This window comes from Melospiza melodia, chromosome 5, assembly GCF_035770615.1.
Source record: "Melospiza melodia melodia isolate bMelMel2 chromosome 5, bMelMel2.pri, whole genome shotgun sequence".
NCBI lineage: Eukaryota > Metazoa > Chordata > Aves > Passeriformes > Passerellidae > Melospiza > Melospiza melodia.
The window spans coordinates 70,539,307-70,561,135 of NC_086198.1; the positions used below are offsets into that span (position 1 = coordinate 70,539,307).

General features: G+C 41.3%; 2 protein-coding genes and 1 long non-coding RNA gene across 6 annotated transcripts; 1 reads left to right on the forward strand and 2 right to left on the reverse strand.

The window, feature by feature from the left end:
* Positions 1–1,972: 1,972 nt before the first annotated feature.
* On the reverse strand, positions 1,973–14,381 carry SPATA18 (spermatogenesis associated 18). Of its 4 annotated transcripts, XM_063157286.1 has the most exons (10): positions 14,159–14,381; positions 10,748–10,866; positions 8,805–8,927; positions 6,821–8,162; positions 6,154–6,315; positions 5,607–5,782; positions 3,835–3,958; positions 3,422–3,484; positions 2,565–2,604; positions 1,973–2,093 (listed from the first exon to the last, which is right to left on the reverse strand). In XM_063157286.1, the coding sequence occupies exons 1-10, from the start codon at positions 14,219–14,221 to the stop codon at positions 2,083–2,085; spliced, it is 2,223 nt and encodes a 740-aa protein (XP_063013356.1). In that variant the 5' UTR covers positions 14,222–14,381; the 3' UTR covers positions 1,973–2,082. The 4 variants fall into 4 exon arrangements, 3 of the variants coding, with proteins under 3 accessions (XP_063013356.1, XP_063013357.1, XP_063013358.1); XM_063157287.1 differs by lacking the exon at positions 8,805–8,927; XM_063157288.1 differs by lacking the exons at positions 8,805–8,927; positions 10,748–10,866.
* LOC134418670 (uncharacterized) lies at positions 12,293–13,534 on the reverse strand. Its single transcript, XR_010027842.1, has 3 exons — positions 13,441–13,534; positions 12,472–12,576; positions 12,293–12,362 (listed from the first exon to the last, which is right to left on the reverse strand). It is a non-coding gene; the product is annotated as an uncharacterized LOC134418670 (long non-coding RNA).
* Positions 14,382–14,520: 139 nt separating the features above from the next.
* On the forward strand, positions 14,521–21,805 carry SGCB (sarcoglycan beta). The gene is made up of 6 exons (XM_063157289.1): positions 14,521–14,586; positions 16,069–16,278; positions 17,071–17,256; positions 17,369–17,560; positions 18,051–18,182; positions 19,006–21,805. Exons 1-6 carry the CDS (start codon positions 14,563–14,565, stop codon positions 19,207–19,209), a joined length of 948 nt encoding a protein of 315 aa, XP_063013359.1. The 5' UTR covers positions 14,521–14,562; the 3' UTR covers positions 19,210–21,805.
* The last annotated feature ends 24 nt before the right edge of the window (positions 21,806–21,829 follow it).

Sequence of the window (21,829 nt, forward strand, 5' to 3'; positions counted from 1 at the left end):
TCCTTTTTAATAATGGGGGTTATGCTTGCCCTTTTCCAGTCTATGTGAACGTCATGGGACTGCCATGACTTCTCAAACACGATGGATAGTGGCTTAGTCACCTCCTTGGCTAGTTCCTGTGGACGTTACTCACCACATGTCAGGGACTTGTGCACCTTTGGGTTCCTGAGATGTTCTCAAACTCATTCTCCTCCTACAGCAGACAGTTCTTTGTGGAATCTCATCCTGCTAAGATCTTTAGCTCAGATGCTTTTACAGAGGGTTTTGACCTCAGACCATGGCAGATAGTGTAATGAGGGGGTGACCTAATCAGGTCACAGTGGGAATTATAGGTTCTTGTGAGTAGTAATAGAACCTTCCTATATTTGGTCATTTCCAGTTTTCCTTCTCTGTTGGGTCAGAACTTTTTTCTTATAAGGTCATGTTCTGAGTTCACCTTCCTGATTGGACCTGTGCCCCTATACCTGGCATTTGCCCCATCCAAAAGATTTTTGGAATCTAGCCTCTGTACCCTGTGCCACCATTGTTATTTTCATTATTAAAGCTTTAATTTTCCAGGCTATTCCATCATTCCCGTTCCTCTTTATTAGCCAGCTCCTCCCAGCTAAGCCAAGTAGGGGTATCACAGTGGGCTGTAGTGGGCCTCATTGACTCAGTCTTTCTGGCCAAGTGGCCTGTAGCAGTTCCCCACTAATAATGACACCTGTTCCAGCCCTCCCTTTAATCCTTACCCAGTCAGCTCCTCACCCATGCCCAGGCCAAGCTCCATGCACTCCAGCTGGTCGACAGAGAGGGCAATACCATTCATCTCCCATGCCTTTCCTTCATAAAGTGCCCCTGCCCTTCCATTCCAGCCCTCCAGACACAGGAACCATCCCACCACTTCTCAGGATGCCAATATGGTCCATAGCCCTGCAGGATTGTGTACATCTCTAGTTTCTCCTGTTTACTTCCCATCCTACCCGCTTTTTTTAGAACAGAGGATTTAAGCTGGGCCCCTGGTGAAACTCTCTGACTGCAGTGGCTGGAATTCCTTGGTGCTATTCCTTCAGGTGTTCACTGACCTGCACACCCTCTCCAGGCTCTGGTCAGATCTTTCTGGCTCAGAGAGCCAACTAGTATGAATGGGATGGCATGTCATCCCACATCTTATCACTGTTAAATCTCTTCAGGTCTCTCCAATTTTTACACTCAAAGTGCAATAAACGCCTACAGTAAGAAATAACTAGACAGGATTTTTTCACTGTATTCACAATCACTGATCTATCAATACAGTATGAAAGCTCACTAAGTGTGATACTGAAGAGGCCTCACATATTTCAAGCCTACAAATACTCAGTGGCACACTTTCAAAATACTTCTAGTATCAAACTACAAATTTTTATTATAATAATTTCTAAGTTAGAATGTATTTAAACCAGGACTATTATTGGTCTTGCTAAAGAACATGTGAGCATTCATCCATAGATGTCAATAAAGCCCTGGGGATTCCTGGAGTATTGGCAGTTTATGACTGCTCTGTGCAATTTCTGCATTGCAGCTAGAAAATTCACTTTATCACAGGGATATATTAAAAGGCTGCTCTGTGAGACTGCCACATCCTATGATTATTGCTATTTTCTAAAATTGTAAACAAGAACCAATTAATTACATTGTGTTCAAGTAACAGCTAACCTCAACGTTCTGCAACATTCACCATTTAGGTTATATTAAACATCCTGTAAAGATGTTTAATATAAGATGTTTAATTAGTAAGATAAACTGCATCATTTGGAATCTGAGGGAAGCAAACATTCTAGATGCAATAATTCTATCTCCACCTGCAAGATTACATCACGGCTTCCTGACCACTTTGCAAATTTTGCCAAATGATCCTGTACTGCATGCACTTTTTTTAAATCAAAAGTGTTTCGTTTCTAAAATTATAAATAAGCCTTCTATAATTCTAAAAAACACACTGAATACAAACTCCATTTGGAGTGACAACCGCCATTTATTGAGAGATTTGAGGTACTTCCGAAGAGAAACGACACCAGCAAAGTTGTTGAATCCAGTTGTGTTGCACTGCAGGAAGATGTCCAGTTAGCAGCGCCCTATGGAAGAAAAAGGTACATTTCAGTGCAACTGTATTTTCTAAATCTCTAAGTTGGGTTGGCTTCAAGATAGGCACACACTCATGCTGCCTGAAATCCCTCACTTCACTGTCACAACTTAGCCATCTCTTTGGAATTTGAAAGGCTGGAAGACAGCAGATATACAGTAGCAAACTGTCTCTTGTGTAAGGAAGGAAGCAAGTTTTACTTACTACAGCACTGGCCACAGTGAAGGCAACCAGCAGAGAGAAATCATGACAATGGTCCAAGTAGAGTGAAAAAACAAGCTTTCCTCCAAGTAAAAAATCTCAGCCTTTTTCCACCCATAAAAAAAAAGGGGCTATCCAATTTAACACTTCGGCAAGTATTTTAGAATCAGAGACAGTCAACATGTAATTTTGTTCTTTTGTTCAATTGTTCAATGGCTTGATGTGAAAACCATGAGTCACTAGGAGCCAATATGCCACTTACTTCTGACCCTCACTGTTGAAAGACTGCGGCTTCGAGGCACCTGCAAGACAAAGAGAAAAGGAAAATCAGGCGTGCTAAAGAACTGTAACCAAAAAAGTCACCTGGGCACCCATCAACATTCAGAAAATCTGCACATCTATCAGTGCAACTCTACTGTTACAAAGTCAAGTTCAACAACTTTCTAGTTTTCTTTCACATCCTGCACACACACACAAAAAAGGGAGCCCTACCCAAAGCCTCTCACATTTTCAATATTCATATTTTAAGGTGAGGGCGCCTATGTCCATTTAATAAGATGGGCTAACAACTAGAAAAATATACACATTTTTAACAGTAATAATTAAAAAACGTTTTGTAACCACACAATATGCAGAACTCTGCTGAAGTTTCACATATCTTATTTGTACCACCTTCTCTTCCTGCTCACCCTACATTTCTTTTTGGCCCCTTTGATGCATTTCATAAATTAGGAGTAAATTTAGGTCACTAAGTCCAGGAGGCAGGAACTATGTGTTGTATATGTACTCCAAAATTACTGAAACCCTTCCAGATGATGCAATTATTTATTTGGAAGGGCACTAAAGCAGAGTAGGGGCAAAGCATTCCAAGATACACAATTGATGCTTCTGAGAATTTAACTATGATCTACTTCTCATACAGTATCTCTACTGATCATTATACCAGGCAATAACTATCTGTCAGTTCAGCTTCACCTCATTCGAGACCATCAAGCAAAGGCACTTACTCCCAGTGTTAAAATGTACATGTGGCACATCAGCATTTTTAACAGGTTGCCTACATTCCTAGTTAAAAATACTTGATGCTGTTAACACTACAAACATTTAGCTGAGGCTTACCCCACACAGCAGAGGACGGCCACAGCTGCAGCTTCTGCTTCTAATCCTGCATCTGCGAGGACACTACAAGAGAAAGTAGGCTCTTGTAAGTAAACCTCTTCTGCAAGAGAAGGTTTAATAAAGACACACTTTGCAAGCCATACTGGAGACAAGGTTTGAGGACAGAGAGGAAAAACAGTAAGCTTTCTGCTTAGAACAGGTTCTGACAACAACCATTATCTGCATAAACAATACATGAAGGAAAATGGAACTATTCATCCTATATACAGGATGAGGCACTAAAACCTAATTGATGTTTGATATACTACTGCACCCATATAGGGGACAGTTAAAAACTTATCTTTTTAAATTTTAAAAACAGTGTTGAAATCCACTGACTTTCCCTTAACATTTTTCTTTAACAAAATACGTACCATAACCATTTTTTTAGTGACTACTTCTCCTTTCACAATAACAGTGCCATCTTCTACCAGAGGAGGCCAGACGTGATAGGCCACAAAGGGAGCTGCAAAATCGGAGTCAAAGCTACGATAGTACCTGTTGAAACAAACAGTACAAGAAATGTCTGCATTAAGTGCCAAAAGAGAAATATGTTCCAAATCATCAATGTTGATAAAAAGTAGCTACTAGTATCTTTCCACATCACAAAAATATGTATTCTTAATGTGATCCTGTAAAAGAAATGGACTTGGAAGACAGACTTAGCAGAACATACTGTTTACTTATCCTGACAGACATTCTAATAAAGCCATCTAACACTTCAGAAGGCCACTAGACCTTAATTTTTGCATAAGCCCCACACAAGCCAGGGCCCCTGTGTCCACTGACAGATTAAACCTTCTGAGCAGCAATTTGGCAGACACAGTCATCCCCGCTTCCTGGAATATCTTGCTAGAACAAGCCCTCTATAAGGACAAATAACACATCTGGCTTTAAGGATTCAAAGTCACAACAAATACCAAATAACATAAATTGTATTAAAAGCAATACATCTATACTTAAGTAATCTATTACAATAGTAAGTAATATAAAACAATGTCATAATCAGAGGCAAAGCAAGGCATAGGGTGCAACGATGTTTGGCTGGCTCTTTGTAGAATGCTATCACATGTATTAAACAGATATATTTTAATTTCTACAACTTTTATTTGCTCCATCTCTGTGTACCACATCCAAATCCTATACACGTAAGCATATACATGTGCCACATTTATCTAGCTAGATAGACAGATGTACATGTCTCCCACAGCAGCACACAAAAACATAATAAATGTTTTTTAAGGCCATACACACCAAGTAGGTGGAGAAAGCATCTCAAGACTATATTACAGTGTTCATGCTTCCTAATTTAGCCAATAGTTTTGAGTGTCAAAAGCTAACTGTCCTATATTCAGATAGGATCATTGAGTAGTCCTGTATGATTTTGCACTCCCCTGTCAAGAGTCTACTTTCATATTCTCTATTTCTCTCCTTGACTTCTCAAGCTCTTCATGACCTGGGTTCCATTCTATTCTAAATTATTACTAGAAACCCTCTTAGTGATGTAAGGTGTTTTGCTTTTTAGAGCAATTTTTATGACCTATCAATTCCAATTATTTTCTAGACAACATGGAAGCACTCTACAGGTCTCTGCTAAAAAAGCAGCTTGACCCTATAGAAAAAAGAAAAATTATTAACAAAATTCTCATTTTTAAGAGGCAGTTTTGGTTTTGACCAGCTCTGAACCAGAAGAGATGGGAGCATATTAATAGTCGTATGTTGTACAGTAGCCACAGCCTGGAGGTTGCAGCAAACATGTTGATGACCCTGGTAATGACACCAACTGCAAGATCTCAGTAAATATGACTTTTACAGAACAGGCCAGTAAAGGAGGACCAAGATGCAAGCATTTTTTAAAAGGCAAATAGAGACTAAGCAGGGAAAGCTGATGATCATTTTCTTCTTAAATAATAAATTAAATATGCTCTTGAGAGTGAAGTTTATCCAGAAAGTTGCTCTGCTGTTCACTAAAAAAAATTGCTGACGCTTATGTACATGCTAGTATTTACCTTAAAGACATACCAAATTCACTACAGGCCAGGGGGTTTTGCCCTAAATTAATGTTTAGCACTGCTATATTAATTAGGAAACAAGTAGACTACAAAACTTTTAATGGTAAGTCTGACTGAATATAGAAATTTCTTACATGTTCCTATTGAAGCATTCTCCATCAACACCATAGGCAATATCAAGAGGAGGAATGAGTGTCTGCATTGAATAAGCCAAACAGCACACCTCTCGAATCAAATTGCTGATCACAACGAAATCCAGTTCTCCTGGACATGGAAGCTTTGGGTTCCTGTTCATGCAGCAAACTACTTCCTGAAAATAAACATACATGAGTAATTTGCACTCACTAACAATTGTTTCACAGGCAACTGCAGAAATCCCCCCTAAATATGCTTCTCAGCTTTCTACATTTAAAAATCAGTATAAAAAACTCATAGTAATGTTGGCCTGGACTATTCCAGAAAACAACAACTTCAGAAAGAATGTGCTGCTATGAACAAACCAAGCAAGCCATTACTAAGCCATACATATACTAGTCCTAGCAATGTTGTTCTAGAAAATAAACTGCTACAAGACAAAGTCCATACAGTAACTCTTTTCTCCTTCAGGTTACAGTGCATTTCTAATTTACATATTCTGAATTTACTAGCTCCTGAAAGAGATCACCACTGCCCTTCACTTACATGGACACTGCAACAAACGTCATACAGATCCTTGTGGCAAGCTATATAATCCAGGACAGCAACTTCAAGTGACGTAGGTCCCCCTCTGAAACATATACCCAAAGTGTCTTTTACGTTTATTTTCACCCTCCAGAAGGCCATCTTTGCCGCACGGAAAGATTCCTGCAAAAGTAAAGAACATCAAGTTAAATACAGCAGACCCAGTTTAATATTTTATCTGTTATCAGAAGATTAATAATTTAACCCACTATCATCAAAACAAGGAGGAATATAATACATTGCTGTAAAGGAGAAAATTAACTCATGAGGAAGGAATTCTCTGATTGAGTGTAATTAATTTGCAGAAGGCAATGTTGATCACTGCAGATACCATGTACTTTTCAGACCAAATCACTTGACCAATTTCAGACTAAATTTCACTCTTTTAGTATCCGTACAATAAATCATTGACCCTGTTCCCATCTTGGGACAGGTCAGGTAGGACACTACATTGAGAGTTCAATGTAGAAATGTGAGGGAAAGAAAGAAAAATCAAAATAATAAAGAAAGCTTTTCTTCTCTGCACTTGACAGAAATGCTAATTTACCCACAATTTAAACCACTGCAGACATAGTATTTTACAACACACCTCCAGCCTGTAAAATAAGAAATAATATTTCTTTCTCACCACACATGCAATGTATACTATCCTCTGCACCGTCTCCAAGTTACAGACGTATCGCCTCAAAATGCACTCTGCCTCCAAGCGTTCCTTAGCGTAAATGAAGTTATAGCGAGCTATGAGGCAGGCACGGTGTGAAGCGCTGCCCCGCCTGATCCGGGGAGGTGTACAGGGCCTTGGGCAAAGGGCACGGCACTTGGGAGGACAGGGCCTCACGCAGGGTCTCACGCAGGGTCTCACGCAGGGCTTCACGCAGGGCCTCAAACGGCACGGCAGAGGAGAGATACAGGGCCTCACACAGGGCCTGGCACAGGGCCTCATACACGCCCTTGGACGACATGGTAGGCACGGTGGAGAGAGGCACTTCAGACGGCATGGAGAGCCCGACCTTGGAGGGCAGGGTATGCATGGAGAGCAGGGCCTTGGACCACAGGGTCCACATGGACCACAGGGACCGCACGGACCACAGGGTCCGCACGGACCACAGGGTCCACAGGGTCCACAGGGTCCGCACGGACCACAGGGTCCACAGGGACCACAGGGTCCGCACGGACCACAGGGTCCACAGGGACCACAGGGTCCGCACGGACCACAGGGTCCGCACGGACCACAGGGTCCACAGGGACCGCATGGAGAGCAGGCCCTTGGACGGCAGGGTATGCATGGAGAGCAGGCCCTTGGACGGCAAGGTATGCATGGAGAGCAGGCCCTTGGACGGCAGGGTATGCATGGAGAGCAGGCCCTTGGACGGCAGGGTCCGCATGGACCACAGGGTCCGCACGGACCACAGGGTCCGCATGGAGAGCAGGCCCTTGGACGGCAGGGTCCGCATGGACCACAGGGTCCACATGGACCACAGGGTCCGCATGGAGAGCAGGCCCTTGGACGGCAGGGTATGCATGGAGAGCAGGCCCTCGGAAGGCACGGAGAGCAGGCCCTTGGACGGCAGGGTACGCATGGAGAGCAGCCCCTCACAGGGCACGGAGAACAGGCCCTTGGAATGCATGGAGAGCAGGCCCTCGGACGGCAGGGTCCGCATGGAGAGCAGCCCCTCACAGGGCATGGAGAGCAGGCCCTCACAGGGCATGGAGAGCAGGCCCTCACAGGGCATGGAGAGCAGGCACTTGGACGGCACGGAGAGCAGGCCCTCACAGGGCATGGAGAGCAGCCCCTCACAGGGCATGGAGAGCAGCCCCTTGGACGGCATGGAGAGCAGGCCCTAGGAAGGCATGGTGGAGGAGAAATACAGCCCCTTGGAACGCACGGTGGAGGAGAGATACAGCCCCTCAGACGGCACGGTGGAGAGAGACATCTCCGACGGCATGGCGGAGGAGTGCAGCGGGAAAGCCTACGACACACAAGCAAAGAAGCTTCATGTCACTTTACCATCCTCAGATGCTTTCCCTATGGCAGACTTCTTCGTCAATTTAATTTTTACAAGGGTAAGGTGAGTTTTGAGCCAAGTAATTAAAGAAGCTGCAGCTGGTTAGTCTAATATGAAGGCATTTTCATAGAATGTTTTATGGCCTACAGCATAAACAGTAAAAGAAAAGTAACATGTAAAGTATATAAAGCCAAGCACTTTGTTCCTAGGAAACACACCTTTAACCAGTAATATTTTGGAGATTTGTTCCTCTTTCAGTACCACCGAAGAGTACTGCTGAAGTCAAACAAGTAAAAATTGAATACTACAACTACAGAGCAGAACTCTATAAAAGTACTCATCAACAAAAGAACTATTTCATACAGTTGCTCTCCATGTATTTTGTAAAGGTGCATTATTTGCTGTTTTGTCTGAAACGTAACATAACTGCTTTAAAATAAAATATTTGGGCACTAGAACAAATAACCTAAAGAGTTTATGTTCCTTCATAACAAAGCAAAAAACCTTGGCTTTTGTTTATATTTCAATTTAAATGAGGAAGAAATTCATGCTACCTAACATGACCGATTTCTATGATTCAGTGACTTCTCTGAGTAAGGTCTCTACCTGCTCTGGATAACAGACTTTTTGCAATCCAGCATAGCAATCTCATCCCGCAAGTTCTCAATCTTCTGCTCGTACTCATCTAGTTCCTCTAGCCTCTTTAAGTGGCACCGGGAAGCCTTCAGACTTAATGACACAGAACAGTCAGTCACAAGATGTCCTTCTATCAACGTAAACTATCTATCAATTAATCCTCATCATCAAACAAAAGGAGCAAAAAAAATAGGAAAACTATTGACCAAGCTCCTTATGCTTGCTGAATAATTTCAGCATGCTTTCCTTATACTGAAATACAGGAAAAATCCAGAGTTTAAAAACAAATGAAACAAAGCAGACCCTTGATCTTACTTTAAATTGTGTAACTGTATTGTGGCAGGAAAGTGGATATAGCACTGTGTGCTATAGGAACAATTACTGGTTAACATTTGGCGTCCTTATACTAGCTCAGATGATCAGGTCTAAAAGAAACTAATTTCTTTTTCACATTTAAGACAGTAACTAAACCATCTCAGTTTTCTTTCCTATAGATTAAGAACCCATGTATTGTCTCCTACCAGGTTTTGGGCTCTTTTTTTTTGCAGAAATATATTAGTCAATCAAAAGACATCAGAAATGCTAGTCAAGTAATACCAAAAGCTAACAATTCCTCTCCTGCTGTCCCCAAAAGCGGGAGTGATTCTTAAAGATTGGCAGACAACCAGTGAAACAAGTTTATCTTCTGTCCTTTACTCTTAGTTAATAATAAAAACTATCCCAAAATCTCTGCTTTCCATCCAAATACCGGTATTACTGTTGCTTTTCTCTTACCAGAAGTGGAAGGCAAAAAGAAAATATGTTTTCTATTTATTTTGAAGGTATTCACCCTGTCCTTCCTTTTCCTTACTGGAGGACCCTGGTGAGATTTTTTTGAGACTCTGAATCAACAAAAGCTCTAACACTTATCAATTGATAGGATTCTTGTTCCACCTTTTTAAGGAACAAGCTGACTGAGATGACCACAGGTAATAAGGCCACCAACATCTGCTAAGAGGAAAGACTGCCCAGTTCCATCCAAGTCAGCTCCTTCAGGAAGGACTTCTAGCAGAACAGTAGTAAAAGAGGGTTAAAGAATTCTACTACAAAGGACAATTGGGAAAGAAAAGCAGATTTGGGAAGATGAGCTCTAGAAGTAGGCATGGGGGAAAGCCAAAATTATATTCTTGGAATCACTTAGTAAGGGCATGAAATTATATCAATGCACTGACCCAAGACTTCCGGAACGTTCATTGTTCTCATGGCAATAGGATGCGTGAGAATGTGTCTGCCGCGTCGAGCTGCCCCTTAAATGGCCGTGCAGCTGGTAATAACTGCACTAACTTGTATCTGAAGCAATTTATTAACTTTTATATTATAATGCTCCATAAAATATGTTTTATGCAACTAGACAAAAACTCTTCAGGCCTAGTCACTCATCTGGAAATGATGAGTGACTTCCTCCATCTTATGACAGTGGCTTTTATCTTCTTGGACATTTATGTATCAATTACATTGTATAATTAATTGCGACATGTTGTAGGTCCTTCAATAAATGTTACACTGTAGCTACTCAATTGATTTTTTTTTTATTTAGGGTTTGCTTAGTATGCAACATTTCATAGACTATAACTCCACAAGGGATTGTCATGGACTATACAAAACCTTTTTATGTAGAATACTGGCATGTCTTTCAACATCTCTGTCATAAGCAAAACTTACCAAGTGAATTTATGAATGTGGGTGTGACTGTATCATTTGTACCCCACTTTGGATATATACACATGATACAGAGCTCAATGCATTTTGAAACTCTGGTTTTAGGCCAGAAATAAAACATTTTACAAATCTCCATCAATATTTATACATCAAGGGAAAAAAAAATAAAAACAAAAAGCAAACAGAAAAAATTGCAGTTAATTTTTTTTCCCTACTCTCGTTCCATCTGGTTGATCTGCACACGAGTTTCACTTAGTTTGTCCTCCAGTTCTTGCAGCTCACACCTTGGTTTGCAGGACAAATCTCTCAGCTGTAGCTCTCCTTCAGCTGACTCCTACCAGGAAATGAAGTCACACTGCTTGAATGTTCTACTTTATAAATTCCCTCAGTAAAGTACTAGAGCATAAAGGGCAGATGTATTTCTAAATATTTCGGCAATGACCATTCTTAAAGAAACTGAGAACAAAAGCTATTGCATTCTCTCTGAGACATAAGCAATACCTTTCAGGCACACCAAAGAAAGACTCAGTTATAGAAATAAAATATTCACTTATTTTATACTTCATGGTAGAAATTATGGAAGGTCAGCATATGCAGATTTACTGCCCGAATCATCAGAACAAAGCCTTTTGCAGATGTGTTGCATAGTTGGTTTTTTTCAGTTAGTCAACTCCTGATTGACTAAATGACCAACTCAAGTAAACTTTTTGGGAATTTGTGTATACAAAACAACAAAAAGTTATTAGAACACAGAACTATCATTCCAGAAAGCACACTACTATACATGCAGCTGCCTTTAACAACCCATAAAATGGCCAGCTAGTACTGGAATTAAATTAATAACTGTGCAACGTGCTTTTCTTTAAATTTTGAATGTCACATGCAATTACAAACCTGCAACTGGTATTCCTGGTGTACTGTCATTTAATAACTTTGTTGTTTAATATTTTGGGAGGGTTTCAGCACACCACCACTCCTGATTCATAATAGACTCTAACTCTTAAAGGATATCACTTTTTATTTGTCCTATTTTAATTGTGAAATATTTTGACAGATCAGGTGTAAAAATGAGAAACCAAAGAACATGGAGACGTCACTATCAAATCTCAGGATCTTGAAGATCTTCCCCTAGCCTGAATTAGCAAAGTCTCTTATTTTCATTCAAACCATAAAGCCACAATAGATCTGTCTTTTCTGTTAGTATCAAACTGTTAGTATTACAACCCCTTCAGTAAATACCAAATATATATGAACCCCAAATATCATGGCAGGAGCATAGTGGTATCATGACACACATGAACACTTTTTTTTTAACACTCCAGGAAATAATACAATGTTAAGATATCCTTAGGGTTTTTTCCTTAAAAAAAAAAAAAAAAAAAAGTAAAAGGAGCTCACAGATTAATGCATGGAGTTTATGCACACTTTCATCTTACACATGTATTTTCACAGTGCTCTTTTTTTCTAAAAAAGAGATATGGCATAAATACTGCTATTATGTCTCTGAAATGTAAATGTAAATAGCAAATCTGTACCTAGAAAAGGAAAGCAGTATAATAACACAGACTTCTTATACAAAGCAAATCCCTCCATAATAGCATAGTTGTCTCCATAGGTGTCTCCACAAGCAACTAAGGATATATTTCATTAAGTAAAATCTGAGGGAGGCTAATATTAACAGAAAGTCATTAAAGCGCTACCACAGGTATAAATTCACCTAGTTCTATTCCATTAAAATGAGTTTCTTACACACCTGAGTGAGGTTGTCACTTCCTGAAGCAGTACATATACTTGGCAGGAGACAGCCTTTTAATTTTGCTGCACAATCCTCTAAAAACACAAACGTTAAGAAATGCTAAGAACACGTACAGAAAAAGCCAGAGTTGGAAAAAATGGCACATGTGAAATGTGTAAGTAATTGGACAAGGCATCAATTTACCTCCTTGGGATGTTTCATTGAGAATTGAGAAGAGCTGCTTTTGAATTGCCTTGTTCAGTTCTAACACTTGACAGCATCGGCTCAGATTTCCTCAGCAGAATTCCCCTGTTAATAACGCGCATTATGACATCTGTGTGGGCTTTCTTACCTAAAGTTACTCCTGTTACAATCATGGCACATTCTCCCCCATAATTACATCTTCCCAACTTTTTCCTACTGGATCCATTAGAACACTTATTTTTGAATACTCATTTCTAATAGGCCAATGAGCAAAACAGGACTTCTATGACCCACTTCATTCACTACTTGAGAAAGCATACTCCTTTTCCATCAAAAAGAAGATGCAACCACAAGTTGAGTTAAAATCTTCCAACAGTTATTAAAATAATAATCTAGCAGATTGTTGGATTTTAAAAAATAGCCTAAAATCTGGTTTTCCATATTAGCTGAAAAAATACATATAAGGCTCTTATCTTGCTTTGTCTATTCCTAACCAACTTTTGATGGAGAGGTCAGCTCCCACTGCCGCTCGGCCCTCCTAAGGCCTACCTCCAACAACCATTTGCAAGACTTTGAAATACACGACACTGTTCCTCCTCCGGCCTCCTCTGTGGTAGCTTTACCGGCTACTCCCAACCCCCTTAAAACCGCCCTTTGCCTTGAATCTTGCCGACAGTTACACCGGTTATGAAACTGTAACTCCTATTCAACCATGAAGTAAAAGAAAAAAACTAATTTCCCCTGAAAACACTGCATTTCTTTTCTCACCAACCACAGCAGACACAGTAGGTAGTCACAAGTTCGTGACCAACTATCTGCACCCTGAAGGTACAGAAACCTGGGGATGCCGGACGGAAAATTCTATCAAGATTTTTTTTCCCACTGAGCAAAGTCACTGCTGTGAAGTCTCACCTTTCCCTAATTTTACACTTTCTCTACTGCTTCCACTGTTTCACCCCCTCAGCTCACCTCCGGTCACTCCTGGATGGACTCCATCTCACCCCTTCGGCAGCTCTTCTTCAACTAACGGCGCTCCGCCCGTACCGCCTGCCGTTTCTGAAACCGTTTGCCGCCAACGGCCGCTAGCCGGCCGCGCCGCGCGCTGCCCGGTAACCGCCGCTCTCGCGCACAAGCTTCTCCCCCCCCACAAGAGCCGGGATGCTGGGTAACCCCGTCTCACTTCCAGCAGCCGTTTTCCTCACTCGCACTCCTCACCCAACTCTGGCTTTTTCTGTACGTGTTCTTAGCATTTCTTAATGTTTGTGTTTTCTTAGATGATTGTGCAGCAAAAATAAAAGGCTGTCTCCTGCCGAGTATATGCTGTACTGCTTCAGGAAGTGACAACCTCACTCAGGTGTGTAAGAAACTTATTTTAAGGGAATAGAACTAGGTGAATTTTTTCCAGACTGTTCCTAGGCCCCAACCGTAGTCCTTCCACCGGCCGTTTTTCAACGCTCTCCTCCCTTCTAAGCACAGCCGGTACCGATCAAATCTCACTTTTAACCTCCAACCCTTCTTTTCAGGGAACCTTGCCACGGACAAAAAGCGAAACAACTGAAGCTGTGGGAGCTTAACAGGTCTTAAAACTGCGCTAACTGGACGCGCGTTCCGGGCAGTGTCCCAGACCGGCCCGCAGACCGCCGAGGGAGGGCGGCCGCCTCTGGCCCCGAGGAGTGGCAGGACTCACCTCATAGTCCTGCATTTCCCGGGTGTTTCCCCCGCCCACGAGGCTGTTAATTTCTTTGGCCATGGCTAGATGTCAGCTCGCTCTGCTGTCCCCTCGGCAGAGTATTCTTCGGGCGGCGCAGGTGTAATGGAGATGGTAATGCCAGCCCGGGCCCCTTCCCTGGGCTTGGCCGCGTCCGAGGGCTTCCACAGCCGCGGTGGTGTCTTAACGGCTGGCGCGGCGATGGCGGTGCCACGGGACTGGGGGGGGCTGCGAGGCGCCTCGCGGGGCGCGTGGACGGTTCGCGGCCGCCAGGTGACGCTGCCGGATAACGACGGTGCGCGCGAGCCGCGGGGACCCGGCGCGCGGAGCGGCACGTGGGGGCGCTCGCGGGCCCCGCGCAGCGGCGGCGGCGGCGGGGAAAGATGGCGGCGGCCGCCCCCGAGCAGGTCCGTCCGCAGCGGGACGCGGGCATGGCGAGGCGCGGCGCCGTCTCCGCCGGGGCCAGGGGGGAGCGGGACCGCGGGGAGCAGGCGGTCCGGCCGGGGGTGCTGCTCGCGGAGGGGAAGCGCGGGCGGGGGCGCCATTTTCTCCGCGGTGGGCGAGGCTGGTGTGGTGCCGGAGTGCTCCGGCTGGGGAGGGGAGAAACGGCGCTCGGGCGGCCCTTCCCGCCTTGTGCCCGGACAGTGTTCGGACGGGACGGGCTCGGGGAGAGACGGCCCGAGCCTGCTGTCCGGGCGGGGCCCGGAGCGGCGCCGTCCTGCCCGCAGGCGTGGGTGTGTGACAGACAGAAACACTTTGTGCCCTGTGTGAGGCGCCTGGCGTTGGAGCGGTGCGCGGACGCCGCCGCCGCGCCTGTCGGGGCGCTTGGCGCTGCCCAGGGGGCGGGAGGCAGCCGTGGGTGCCTGCGGGGCTCCGCAGCTCCTGTGGGCTCGGCAGGGTCACAGGGAGTTCAGGACATCTCCGAGGCAGCGAAGCCTCCACAGACTCGTCCAGGTCAAGCACCTTTGTCAACACAATCTCTTAATAGTTCTTCAACAGCAGAAGAAAATACGGTGTTGTTACTCGTTGCATCAGTGTGGATATGTGCAAGTGTAGTTACTTAAGGAGTAGTTTTAGGGTTCATTTCAAGTGAACAAACTTAATTCCATCAGAAGGATCAAACTCCTTCTTTGAAGATGTGAATCCCTAAATAACAAACCGTTCCATTCAAGGGAAGTGGAACAAAATTTTGAACAGCTACGAAAATACAGTAAAGGTTTATTTTTACTGTGAATACCTACAAGACTTTCCTCTATTACTTTGTTACGTTGACAGGATATCCCTTACAATCTCATAACTTCAGATTATTACAAGAAAGCTGCTCTGGCCAAGTGCCCCATGCCAGGTTTGAGGCCTCACAGTATCTTTATCAATGCTGCATGCAAGCAACCGGAGCTGAACACAAACTCTGTGCTGTCAAACTAATTTAAAAACTGTATCCACTACTCTTTTTGAATACTCATTGGGAGTCTATCGCATATGAGCACAACTAAAATCCTGTGTATTGGCAGATGACCTGCCAGTTATGTCCTCTATCATCCCTGAGAGGTAAACAATACCCTGAGAGGTAATTAATTTCTTGGTAGCTGGTTTTAGTTTATTAACTGTAACAATATAATTAATAATTCCTATCTGTCATGATAAAAATGAGATATAAAGCCATACATTGTCTGAAAGTATCTGGATTTTAAACTTAAGTCATTGTGCTAGCAGAGGTTGCTGTGGTTCTAAACGCTTATTCTGACAGCTGGGTGCCAGACTTAAATCTAATACTGAACGTAATATCCAATATATCCCACTAGTCAATTTACATTTTTTGCATACATATGTGTGTGCCATTGTAGCTAATTTGCATGCCTTTTAAAGCTGACCCGTGCCTTGTGTTACAGCAAAGCTCTAACGGCCCGGTGAAGAAGTCTATGCGAGAGAAGGCTGTGGAACGCAGGAATGTTAATAAGGAGCACAACAGTAACTTCAAAGCAGGATACATCCCAATTGATGAAGACCGTCTCCATAAGACAGGGTTACGTGGCAGGAAAGGCAACTTGGCCATATGTGTGATTGTTGTTCTTTTTATTTTGGCTGTCATCAATCTGATTGTGAGTATAATAGCTATAGTGTGAGCAACATTAGGTCATATTTCATTTTGACAGTTCAGTAAAAAAAAGTTTCCAGTATGGCTGAGGACTTAAAACATACTGAAGGAGATTCTCATTTTTCTTCTCTCTTTTTAGTACTTTTTTAGTCTGAGCAAGGTTAGATGGAAGAATGGTGTAAGTTCAGGCATGAGTATTTAATGGCCACCTCATGAGAAGTGTTATTAGTACATATGCATTCAGGATTATATGGCATATAAAACATGGTTATATTTTATGTTACAGAACTGTATATGAACATTCAGAATTAACAAGCCACTGTACTTTAAAGCTTCGTTGTTCTAATCGTCACATTTTTATTGCGTGTTCAATGAGAAGTAACATTATTTTTCATAATTGCACATCCATCTGGGAGGATGCATTCTTGCAGTTCAACATGTTATATATATATATATATATACCAAGCTGAACTGTTCAGGAAATTTGTTTAATTAATTATTACCCTTAAACAGAAAATATATGTAAGTATGGATGTGATTTAATATTTCATATCTATTTCATATATATAATATATATATAAATCATTTCAGTTACTATTTCAAGTAAGTCTAAAACTAATTTTAAATGCTTTTCATAATTAAATGTGTTATGATGTTTTCAGTAGGAACAAACTAAAGTCAACTCACACTTAAAGCTCACCTTAACACTGGCATTAATAATTGTTCAAATAAAACATCTAATTAATAAAATAATTGAACAATCAACATAATCCTTGAAAATGTGTTTCTCTTTCAGATTACCCTGGTTATCTGGGCAGTGATAAGAATTGGTCCCAATGGTTGTGACAGCATGGAATTCCACGAGAGTGGCTTGCTGCGGTTCAAGCAGGTGTCTGACATGGGCGTTATCCATCCCTTATATAAGAGCACTGTGGGAGGGAGACGGAACGAAGACTTGGTGATCACTGGCAATAATCAGCCTGTAAGTTATACCATGAATTGAAAGTGTGTGAGCAACACTAGAGAATTACACTCACACTGCTGATAAATGTTACATTTGAAACATCATTAAATTTATGCCTTTGTTTCTGAAGATTGTCTTTCAGCAAGGAACAACCAAGCTTAGTGTGGAAAAAGACAAAACTTCTATCACCAGTGATATTGGCATGGAATTTGTTGACCCGCGAACACAAAATACTTTGTTCAGCACCGACTATGAAACTCATGAGTTTCATCTGCCAAATGGAGTTAAAATCTTGAATGTACAAAAGGCCTCTACAGAGAGGGTATGTTTCTTATTTTTTGTAAGTAATGAGAATACAACCCATTGTTTGTTTGTGTAAGAGTAGAGTTAGTGGTTTTATAGGGGGTTGAGTGTGCCTTTGGAAGCACTGAGCAACCCTGTTGCAGAAAAAACACACACAACTATAAATAGATAGGAGGAACAGATTCAGTGAAAACAGAGGGTTAAATTTACATAATCTGTTTTAGCAGGAAGCCCATATTTGGTACAAGTGTTAGCTGTGTATCCCATAAAATTGTCATATGAATTGTTATCTTTATACAAAAAATTAATTTTACATACCTTCCAAAATTCTGTTTTGAAATTCACCATGGAAAATAACAAATATGCTGAAGCTAGTGGGCAGAAGGGAAATTCAAGTTTTTTTATTAAATTGCACAGCACTGCTTTCAGGGTAATTAAAGTTACTCAGACAAACACAAGTGGCACATTTTCACTAATCCATAATACAATTTTTTTGGTTGTGTTCTTAGATTACCAGCAATGCAACCAGTGATCTAAACATAAAGGTTGATGGTCGTGCCATTGTCCGGGGGAATGAAGGTGTTTTCATCACAGGCAAGACAATTGAGTTTCGAATGGGTGGAAACATGGAACTTAAAGCAGTAAGTACTTCAAATTGAAGCAATTTTTTTTAACAGCTTAGTTTCAAATTTAGGCTGATAGTAAACTGATGTAGCTTTATATAGCTTCAAATTTTATATGATTTACTCATGCATACAAGTCAGTATATTTAGTAGGATTTAAATAGATGATTTATTACTTTGCTGTTAAGTAGTGGTTGAGTAGCTTCAGGTAACACTGATTTACTACTGTTAAGACACCAAAAACCTACTATGCAGTTAAAGCTAAGCTATTGACATCAATACCAACGGGAGTAAATTTCCTCTGGAAGCTTAACCAGGGTTGACAACCTTTGCCAGATGAGCAGTGCATATAGTTTGGAGCATTGCCTTCTGTGCTGCTGCTGTAAGACTCACTAGCATTCCTTTAAGATTTTTGGAGATTAAGATGGCAGTATATGTGGAGTGATGGAAAAAAAGGATAAAAGTAGAGGTATATGCACTTTCAAGTGTGAATGAATGTCATGTATGAATTCAATTGCCTGTTTCATGTCCATATTTTACATTTACTGCAATTGCTAATAAGAATGTAACATGAAAATTCACCCTACTGCTGTCTTTCTCCATATCAATCCACCACTGGAATAGCAAAGTACATTGCTGACTAGAAACCCATAGGTATCACTATAATTTTCATTTAAAAATTAAACATTTGTACACATACCTTTTTTATTATTGTTGATTCTACAGCCATGCTAGAGATGTTACTTATCCATTAAAGCAGTTTGTCCTTCTCAAAAACAATCTGCCTTATTTACATTAGAAGTTGTAACGCTCCAATTTATTTTTTTTCCTCTCCTAATAGGAAAACAGCATCATCCTGAACGGCAGCGTGATGGTCAGCCCGACGCGGCTGCCGAGCTCTTCCTACGGGGATCAGTTCAACAACGGCAACTGGCTGCGCTTCAAGCTGTGCATGTGCGCCGACGGGACGCTCTTCAAGGTCCAGGTCACCGGGCACAACATGGGCTGCCAGACCTCTGCCAACCCCTGTGGAGCCACGCACTGAAACAGCTGCTCCTGGCACGGGCCTCTTGGTGTTTACACAGAGCTGTAGGAAGTAATTGCATGCCTTCCAGGGTTTCTTTTTTTACAGCGGTTTATACTAACATTTCTTACACAGTATTTTTAAGGAAAGGCTGTTACGGTCAGCAATGTTAGGATATTGTGCTGTTAGCTGCAATAGTGTATCTGCACTGAATCTGTAAGCTTTCAGTGTACATGCATACTGAAGTACCTTCTTGAATTTGGATCAGTAGAATATATGTAAAGAACATGATCTTGGCATCAGCTCTACTGCCTACAGTTGTCTCTAGAGGAGGTTTTTGTCCTACGTCTCAAGTACTTCCACAGGAATGTCAACTTCTTGTTGGAAATAGATTTTCCTAGGATGGCTGAAGTGGCAGACTTTTCTCTTCTTTCTTTTTGATACATTGATTTACCCCAAACTTAGGTGGCTTACCAGATGTGTACTAAGAGGAGTAGTGGCAGATTCACTTTAAAATATCGCATTATTTTTGCCATGTATTCGTTCTCACGTTGTTAAAAAATTATGCTATCATAAATACTATTTGCAAAGTAATACTGAGTATGGAAATTTAACTTGAATTTTGAAGTAGTCTTGTGGTTATTGAAGTGTTGCTTGAACTTCCATTCTATCTGTGCAGTTAATGCATTCTGCAGTTGCTTAATTTATGTGAAGTACTTATAAAACGTGTTTATAGTAAAAGTGCATTTTTAAAAATGTACTTACAACTTGCTTACTACCCAAAAATAGTGTTTTCCTGGGTGTTCTAATGTGAATAGTGTCTGAGTCCAATAATCAATAGGTAATAATCTGAGTATAACTGTTGCAGCAGTGTCTGAGATAGATCTCTCCTTCCTCATAAATGTCAGTACTGATGCATTACTGAGAAAATCAAAACTTTAAATTCTGAAGTTAAACTGCAGGTCTGTAATAATAAATGAGGTGGTAGGACATCAGGGTAAATAGATGTGTACCAGAATTTGTCAGCAGTGAAACTATGGTGAACTGGGGCCTATTAGAGTCTTCCAACTGCTTTGGCAACAGTGAGGTGTTTTGTGCTAAAAATAGACCAGCTATTTATAAGATTCCCTCTTTCCTCACCCCATGTATTTCTTCAGTTTAAAACAGCTTTGTTTTGCAGTAGCGTCAAGTAACCTTAATATTGGAGGTCTCAAAGTGATTTTGTAACAGCTTTTTGACAAGTTTTTTGATAAGCATGCACTTCTTTACCTAAAAATTATGTGAGTTTTACACATTAACTTCAGAACTGATTATTTGTTATCGGAAGATAAACTATCTAGCCACGTTTTACAGTGCTCAAAGTACCTAGGATTCCATAAATCACAAATCAGCTCCTGCTGTAACAAGAAATTAATATCCAAGGTCCCAGTTTCTGAATTTAGTGGCAGGCAGTAAGCACTCATGCAGAATGTGTATAGGTGGAAGTGATTTTTGGAGGGGTGTTCATCAGTCAGGCATTATGGCACATGGGGGAGGTCAGAGGAGTCATATTTCCCTCACTGCTCAAAGGCAAACCAGATTTTGGTGCTCAGTAGTTGTTGCATTTTTGGGGCTGGACATCAGTGGAGCTGTTCTGACAAACAGAGTAAGCAGAATATAATGTAGCAAAACCCACGGAGTTCTCACATTAAAGATTGTGGGGAAGTACTAACATTTTGCATACTTCCTTCATGGACCTTATAGTTTTATCAGAGTTAATAGTTACTAAACACTTCAACACTCATTTTGCTGCTTTACACCCACCTCTGCTGCTAAGCAGTGCCTCAATTAGTATCTGTTAGAGTTAAGAGGAGGAAATGAACTAACGTTTTTAGAATTTTCACTCTCATGCTAATGGAAGTTTGTCACTTTATGTATACAAATGCAAACACATATTAAAAAATATAAAGAGCAGTATCCTCAAAGCTGAAGTACAGGTTGAAAATAACAGATACTACCTTGGTCAAGTAGGTTAAACACATATTAAAGCTCTTCTCTGATTAATACTGACATGGCTGTATGCTAGTATTAGATTCTTGTAATTATCAAAAGTTCTTTTTAAAATACTGTGTGCAATGTGCAGCTGAAAGATTTGTCACAAAGGTACTCTTAAATCATGATCTGCAGAATTGTTTTTGAAGTGTGGATTTTTTTGGTCAAAATGTAGCAAAACCAATCATAAATACCAAATGAAATAAATTATCAAATTTGCTAGCCACTATGTATTGTTAATATATTTTATATTTATATTATACAGTCTGAGAAATGTTGGTACCACACATGCCTCTGTTGAGCATTTACTTGTTTATCTTCTAACTGCCTAAGGTACATTTTTCTATATGTATTTAAAACATTGAGTGGAACACTGTTTTTATTTCAGTCCCACAGATGCACTTAAGATTCTGCATGTATAAAGTGTATTCTACGTGCCTCTGTAAAATGCCATACTGGGTATGCTGAAACAACTTGCCTGTGAAGAGCTCTCACCATCTCTAAGTGTGGTGGTTGTTCCAGTGGGTGAAAGGCAGTAGAATTTCAAATGCTTGTTTTGAAATAAAACAATAAATTCTAAGATGCAGCTGCAGTCCAGAAGTGTTATTTG